The sequence below is a fragment of the Histoplasma capsulatum genome, genomic scaffold, assembly GCF_000149585.1.
Source record: "Histoplasma capsulatum NAm1 scaffold_11 genomic scaffold, whole genome shotgun sequence".
NCBI lineage: Eukaryota > Fungi > Ascomycota > Eurotiomycetes > Onygenales > Ajellomycetaceae > Histoplasma > Histoplasma mississippiense.
The window spans coordinates 535,261-542,944 of record NW_001813972.1 but is presented as its reverse complement, the minus strand read 5'-3'; the positions used below and the strand labels follow the sequence as shown (position 1 = coordinate 542,944).

Genomic DNA, 7,684 nt, shown 5'->3' with positions numbered 1-7,684 from the left:
TTGTTCGGGTTAATTCCGGAAGCGTTGCTGACACGGGAAAACGTTGTTCCAGTTCCGGTGTATCGCGGTCCAATCATGATTTAGGCACAACCCCTGAACCCCTTTCCTTTAACCTTTACACCACAAATCGTATCCTAACGAGATCATCACCATCATCACTAACAACGATTTTGTTTATTTAAAAGAATACACCAATTGATCAAGCAAAGTACACTGTATCTTCCCATGCGATTTTTATTGCGACATTCGAAGTTTTGGTTGCGTGGTTGCGTTTTCTATTTTAGGTCGGATTTTGTGTTGCTGCAACTTCTTTGATCGATATTGCAATATTGGTTTTATCCACCAACATCTGTTCTTTTCTTGCTGCTTCTTGCCTCTTCTCTCTTCTTAAAAGGTCCTTGATACTGATTAATGTCGTAATAGAATGTCAGAACCAGCTGCTTCCGTTGCCGGTTCAGAACCTGTGGAGGGTGATATGCTGAATGCCATCGAGAGCATTTGCTTGGGTTGTCTGGAAAGGTTGCAAAACCCTCCAGTATACCCTTGCTTTGTGAACGACGGGCGGACACGCTGTCACGCCTGCCATATATCGAATACTGGGCAAGGATCTTGGTGCGTTACTTGAGTTATGCGATAACGCTGGCGAAGATGAGGAAGCGGACGGTCCCGTTGAAGTGTTAGAAAGGAACGCAGCAGCATATTGCTGTCGTTGTATTCGACATTTAACAACGTCTCCCCGCCATCACTGTGAGCCTGCTGAGGGTCGACGCAAGAAATGCAAGCACTGCTCGGTGATGAAGCACGTTTGCGTTCCGGTAAGTAATCGTTCTATATATGTTTTGCAGGATATAAATAACTCGTGTTTGGTGCCAGCAGACGCCGTTGAGTTGGCCCAGGCAGCTATCAATGCAGCTGAGGATTTAATTGTCGCTGGTGCAGACGCTTCGAACGTTAACGTTTTACAGGGCGCTGTGACAGCTGCAGTTAAGTTCTTCGCAGCGAAGATCCGTGGGGCTCAACGAAATGGTTCCCCTGAGGCCCCGGCTGAAACAGTGATTGGTGAGATCCCGGTGGCTAGCTACATCGCCGGTCGCAGCTCCCAAGTCATCGTTGAAACGTCGTGCTTCGCCAGTTGAGGAAATCCGGGGTAATAAGCAGGTCTGCGTTGGTGACCATTCCTCAAATGACACTGGCCAAGCTGAGGCGGATCTGTTTTTTAATCCCTGGGTGGAATAAGTATGTTTAACAGTCAACGTCGCCTTCTTCGTTTTCGTTTGCTAACTGGCTCCTGATAGGTTTTATTAAACTGTTCCAAGTGCTCCTGGCTGTTCACCAAATTTTCTTCAGGTTCCCAAGAATTATCCGTGTCTGTGCAATCCTTCCATTTAACAAGATATTGCGTTTGACCACGGTACTGACGTTTATCCAATATAGCTTCAACTTCCCATTCCTCCTGCGCGTCTATAATTATCGGTTCTGCCTGTGGGATCTGTCCGTCGCGCGCGTGATACGGTTCGAGAAGGGAAACGTGGAACACGGGATGAATTCCTTTATATTGTGGCGTAAGCTTCAGTTTGTACGCCTGCGTACCGCGTATATCAATTATTTGGAAGGGACCCAAAAATCGATGATCTAGTTTGGGTGAAGGTCGCAAGGTGGATATATTTTTTGCACGCAGCATTACCCAGTCCCCTATCTTAAAGCTTTTTGGTATATGGCGCTGATCATAATACTTTTTCTCAGCTGCTTTGGCAGCTTCTAGGCATTCTCGAATCCTGTTTTCTGCTTGCTTCATCCGTTCCACTTGTTCTATCGCCGACTTTGACGCGCCCGTGCTTGGGGGTTCCACGTCTATACGAAGTTCAGTTGGTCGGCCGATCATCGCTTCAGATGGTGTCATTTTTATCGATGCGTGGAAGGCGTTATTATATGCCCATTGCGCCAGGGGAATCCACTCTATCCAGTTATCCTGCTGGTAGCTGCAATATGTGCGAAGATAATGTTCAATCACCTGGTTCAATCGTTCCGTTTGGCCGTCGGTTTGCGGATGGAAGGCTGTTGATAATTTTCGTCGGACATGGAGTAAGTAACATAATGTTGACCCGAACTTGCTGTTTATTAATGAATCTCGGTCGCTAATAATGTTCGCAGGTAGGCCAAAGTTCTTCGCAAGCTTCCATACAATAATGTCCGCGAGTCTTTCCGCATCTAGCTTTGAAGATGTGGGTACAATTATGGCCCATTTAGTGAACAAATCAACAAATATGACAATAGCATTGTAAGTTTGACTTCCCTTCTTATTATCTGGTAGGCCTTCAATAAAGTCCATACTGATTGTATGCCATTTCTTATCTGGCACTGGATGTGGTTGTAGCAACCCGTACGGCTTATGCCGCGGTATCTTGACGCGTTGGCAAACATCGCAGGTCCTCACATATTCTGCAATCTCATCGCTCATACCATGCCACGAGTACTTGCGTTTGATCGCTTCGATGGTTTTGTCACGTCCAAAATGGCCACCTTGGGGATCATCGTGGTTCATTTTCATTATTTCATGCCTTACGGCCTTGTCTTGCGGTACGTAGACTTTACCATCTTTCCTGAGCAGGCCATCTTTGTCTACTGCCCAGGTCGAACGATCACCTACGCTAGCGTCACCCACCTCTAGTCTTCTGCGAAGTTCAGACGTGCCAGCGTCCCTATTCTGAACCTGCAGCAAGAGTTCGACAATAGATTCAGCTACCTCTTCGCGATAGGCTGTCTCGGACTCAAATACCTTAACGGCTAGAATCCGTGGCACCAGGGTCCCTAGGTCTAACCCCGTAACGCCGGCGACTTCGTTCTCATCTGCAGGTGCGTTCTTTATCCTGCAGGGTTTGTTGTCATCGATGACTACGGGCCCCTTCGCCCAACAATTTTCTTTAACTTGCAGATTTTTTCGCACCATCTTGGACACATTGGTCTAACTTTGTGTTTTCTTTTGTCTTTAGTGACTTAAAGATCCCCTTACGCAGCTTCTCTTGCAGGGTAGGGGAGCCCCCGTCAAGGGAGCTGCGTGTTTTATATAATCTGAACGACGACTTGGGTGCATCTGCGGGATTATTTTCCCCAAGATGGTGCTCAATTTCAAAATCGAACGCTGAGAGCATTTGCATCAAACGAATCTGACGCCCATTTAGCTGCTTCGTCGTCATGAAGCGCCGGAGGTTGGCATGGTCAGATAAAACAACTATTGGGTGCCTGCTACCATGTAGGTAGTGGCGCCATTGCCTGAAAGCTTCTACAATCGGCAACATTTCTAAATCATATGTTTGATAACGTCTTTCTGCTTCTGTGAGTTTTCTGGACCAAAACGAGATCGGGTGCCAGTGACCATCATCCATTAATTGCGATATTACTGCGGCGATTGCAACGCCAGATCCGTCCGTTTCTATACGGAGTTTTCGCTGCGGATCAAAATGAACTAACAACGGTGCTTCTGTAAAAGCATTCTTTTAACTGCAGTATTGCGTGCTTGCAGTTCTCGTTCAGTTGGACAGGTGCGTTGTTCTTCCCCTTTTTTGTTTCGTATCCTTTTAGCAACTCAGTCAGGGGTGCCGTTATTATCGAGAACTTGTATATGAATCGTCGGTAGAAGTTGGCGAATCCTAGGAATGTTTGCAGCTCGTTTATTGTTCGCGGTTCAGGCCAATCTAGGATCGTATCGACGCGGCGTTTTTCGACAGTGATGCCCTGCGTGGTAATCACAAAACCCAGAAATCCAATTTCTGTTGCATGGAACGTACACTTACTAAGTTTCACATATAGTCTCCATCGCCTTAAACGTTCCAGCACATTCTTAACATGGGCGACGTGTTCGTCAAGCGTATTCGAATAGATTACGATATCGTCAAGATAAGCTACGCAATATACGTCCAAAATATCACTGTAGGGCTTTGTTGATATAAGATTGGAAAGTCGCAGGGGCGTTGGTTAGCCCAAAGGGTAAAACCAGATACTCAAAGTGTCCGTATCGTGTTCGAAATGCCGTTTTCCACTCATCCCCCGCTCGTATGCGAATTCTATGATACGCGTCCCTAAGATCCAATTGCGTGTATATTTTGGCACCTGCTAACCTATCGAGTATTTCACTTATCAGGGGCAGCGGATACCGATTCTTGACTGTTATTTCGTTCAACCCTCGATAATCTACGCAAAGACGCAGGGTTCCGTCTTTCTTCGGTGCGAATAATACTGGCGCACCGGCTGGGCTCTTGGACGGGCGTATCCAATTCTTCTCTAATGCCTTTTCGATATATTCTCGGAGGACAGAGAGTTCTTGAGGTGACAGGTTATTTATCGGTCGGTACGGTGGTTCCTTGCCAGGTTTGAGATCTATGGCATGATCGTGGGGTGCGTGCTCCGCGTCAGGTATATCTTCTCGGAATACATCAAGATAATCCTTATAATCATCCGGGATATTTGGCTCAGTCGCTGCGTGCGCAGCTCGCAATGGAAAGGCGGCGAATATAATGTTGCTGTTGTCCATTAAAGTTGCAAATTCCTTAGCGGTATCTAGGTGCACGTGGCTGATATTTGACGCTTTCCTATAGGTCCAGCATCTTCGCACCCAGTCAATGTCGGGGTTCGCAGCTTGCAACCATGGCATACCCAGAATTACATCGTATCCGCTGATGTCGGCTTCTTCGAAATGGTGGAATCCTTCCCGAAGGACATGTTCATCATCGATAATCTTCATTGCAGCTTTTCGTTGTCCATATGATTTAACCCTATGATTATCAACTGCTTCCACTACTTTCGGTTTACCTTCTGACTTCGAGAAATATTTCGATGCCCAAGCATGGGACACGAAGTTTGCATCCGCGCCAGAATCTACTAACGTCCACGCCATTGACCATCCCACTTCTGTCAACATCCAGGTGTTCATTGCCAATAAGTGTTTATCTCGCAGCCTAGTCGTCTGTATTCCCAATGCAGCAGCTGCTCCTACGATTGGGGATTGCTAAGTTTTTTGCTTGTCGGGACTTGGGTTGCGCTTTTCGGGGTATAACATCCAACAATCCGTTTGCGATATGGCCCCTTTCTTATGGGCAGTGGTGAGCACTCCTTCATCCAATTATATTTTATCCCTTCTTGGTTTGTTCAGTTAAACTCCGTTCTGTTTCCTCTCCGTTTCCTTTTATTCCGGCGGTTGCTAGATTTATCAGAACGACGCTGATTCCCTACGAATATCGCAGGTCTGCCTTTGCGAATGGCGCGTCGTCGCTCCGGCATATTTTCCTCGAGAGTCTATAGAGTTCGAAGCAACTCTTCGTAGTTCTGGGGTTCTTGATTTCGACGGTCGAGTTCGGTGCGTAGCACCTTCAATGCCTTACTACGCAGGTTATCCATTCTCTGTTCCTCGCTGTATGGGGGTAAGTAATACTCCCAATCTTCGAGATATTTAGAAAAGTCGCGTATCGATTGCCACTCCTGTTGCTTAGCATCCTGGAATCTTTGGCTCGCCAATCGACGCTGGTTGTGCGGGTCGTTAATTTGCATCTCTAGGTGTGATAGCATATCGTCGAATGTTAACGGTGCTGCTCCTCCGCGTCTCTCGTATGCTGATACAAAATTCAACCACTTCTGCTTAACGTGGGCATCAAGGTAGAGTTTGGCGTCGTTTATCTTGCGTTCTTCTTTTCGATAATATCGACGGTGGCGTGCAAAGAGAGTCAACATGCGATCTTTATAGTCCTTAAATTCTAACATATTCTTTCCTCGATAGTAATCCTTAATCTCCAATCTCGGCGGTGTTTCGTTATCATCATCCATATTGTCTGCGGGTCGATTTTGCGGTGGTTCTGCGGCGATATCCGGGGTTGGTCGGGACTCGATAAAAGTATCTTCGCGAATCTGTGCTTCCAACTCGTTGAGGCGTTGTTGCGCGTGCAGAATAGCTAACTGTTGCTCTCGTTCACGGATTTGATCGTTTAACTGTTGCAATCGGGCATTGTGGTCGTCGGAGGTGGTAGAGGATTCGGGTTGGTTCCCAAGGGATCTTGCGCGTGTTGAAACCATCTTGCGTGTTTTAAGTTGCGTGTTTTGTTGTAGGTGTGCGTAACAACGGACCACTCAAATAAGGTTTAGAGCGATTAGAATTGTAAGAGATGGGCTACAAGAGTAATTACAAGAGTAGTGTGAAGTACGCACAAAGGATATTAGAAAGGTAGCAATCTCTATTGTTCAAAGCTAATCGCTGATCTCCTAAAATCCACGGATATCAGCGAGCATTATATAGATAATATTGCCATCGCCACGTATCTATCGCCACGTATCTATCGCCACGTATCTATTTCCTAATATAGATATCTCCGTTGCGCCTATTACAGCTTTCTCACATTTTATTTCTTTAATATCTCTTTAAATCAATTGTTCTGGGGGTTGTAAGGAGGTTTATTTAACAGCAATTTCTTTTTCTCTTTCAATTGTACACTCATCAGGTCATTTAACTTCTCATCAATCTGTAAATATGTAATTTTTATAAATGCCTATTCAATAAAAGTGTTGAGTTGTATGTGTCTTCTTAAATACAGTGTTGGAGCCACTTTCATCTTCTCATTTCATTCATAAAAAGCTGTATAAATCTTGTTCTAATCTTGTCATTCATTTCAGTATAAAGATTCTTAGTTAAAATATGAGAATTGATGTGAACAGTCACATTATAAAGATGATCTCACTCAGATTCAGATAGTTTTCTAGAAGCTTCAGATTGAGATTTGAACACTTCATTAACATATTCAATGACTCTGCATACAGTGATCTTGAGAGTGCTCAGTGGAATTTCAGATTGGATTTGATAAATGTGTGGATAGCTATCTTCTTGACTTTAAAGCTTATATATATGAGAACGTATCTGAAAGCTTAATTCTCTGCCTCGGCCCATAGTGGATGATAATGGTGGAGGAATATAACTAGTGGTTATATGAAGGTGGACTTGCCTGTGTTCAAACACGTGTTTCTATGATGTTCAGTCAAAGCCTTCAAATAACTTATACATATTCCGTACGGTGAGCTACCTTCTTTGATCATATAAAAAAGGTAACTTTTCTGTAATATTATGTACAATGACTATATCAGCCCCTCTCTGAATGTGTATTTAATAATTATCATCTCACTAACTAGTCATCAATTAGTGATCTATCATTGAATTCTTTTCCTCTGTTTTTATATTGATTTCTATTCTTAATTATTCTTGTTCTTGCTCATTTATTATTATTATTATTATTTATTATACTCCGCCTTCATCCAATGGATATGCGGTTCTGCTACCATATGTCTAGCTAGGAAAACCCCACTGCGCCTTGGCGCAGGGGGGTGAAAAACCTTGCGCACAGTGGTGTTAACTATCCTGTTCATCTGCAGGGTACCGGGCAAGTCAGCTAGAGCTGTTCCTTGCAATGGGAGCGGGAACAAAGGAAAAGGAATTAGAGAAAGTATAGTAACAAAAGAAAGGAAGAAGGGAGGGACAGATAGTAGGCGCTGTTAGGATAGAAGGGAGTGACAGGAGGGGGTAGAGGGGATTGACAGAAGGGGTAGATAGAGGAGATTATACGGCAGGGTGAGGAGATGATGAGGGGATGAAAATGAGGTGGTGCAAATGAGGTGGAGAGAGGCAAGGGGAGGGGAGGAGAGGGAGGAGAGG

At 44.9% G+C, this 7,684-nt stretch overlaps 4 protein-coding genes across 4 annotated transcripts; 2 read left to right on the top strand and 2 right to left on the bottom strand.

The window, feature by feature from the left end:
* Positions 1–775: 775 nt before the first annotated feature.
* HCAG_08416 (predicted protein) lies at positions 776–1,136 on the top strand (the record flags this gene model as incomplete). Its single annotated transcript, XM_001536584.1, has 2 exons — positions 776–815; positions 874–1,136. The coding sequence occupies 2 exons, from the start codon at positions 776–778 to the stop codon at positions 1,134–1,136; spliced, it is 303 nt and encodes a 100-aa protein (XP_001536634.1).
* A 941-nt stretch (positions 1,137–2,077) lies between these two features.
* On the top strand, positions 2,078–2,668 carry HCAG_08415 (predicted protein; the record flags this gene model as incomplete). Its single annotated transcript, XM_001536583.1, has 4 exons — positions 2,078–2,082; positions 2,156–2,278; positions 2,312–2,336; positions 2,375–2,668. The coding sequence occupies 4 exons, from the start codon at positions 2,078–2,080 to the stop codon at positions 2,666–2,668; spliced, it is 447 nt and encodes a 148-aa protein (XP_001536633.1).
* A 726-nt stretch (positions 2,669–3,394) lies between these two features.
* On the bottom strand, positions 3,395–4,738 carry HCAG_08414 (hypothetical protein; the record flags this gene model as incomplete). The annotated part of the gene is made up of 3 exons (XM_001536582.1): positions 3,395–3,430; positions 3,469–3,767; positions 4,243–4,738. 3 exons carry the CDS (start codon positions 4,736–4,738, stop codon positions 3,395–3,397), a joined length of 831 nt encoding a protein of 276 aa, XP_001536632.1.
* Positions 4,739–5,289: 551 nt separating this feature from the next.
* On the bottom strand, positions 5,290–6,060 carry HCAG_08413 (predicted protein; the record flags this gene model as incomplete). Its single annotated transcript, XM_001536581.1, has 1 exon — positions 5,290–6,060. The coding sequence occupies one exon, from the start codon at positions 6,058–6,060 to the stop codon at positions 5,290–5,292; it is 771 nt and encodes a 256-aa protein (XP_001536631.1).
* Positions 6,061–7,684: the final 1,624 nt, after the last annotated feature.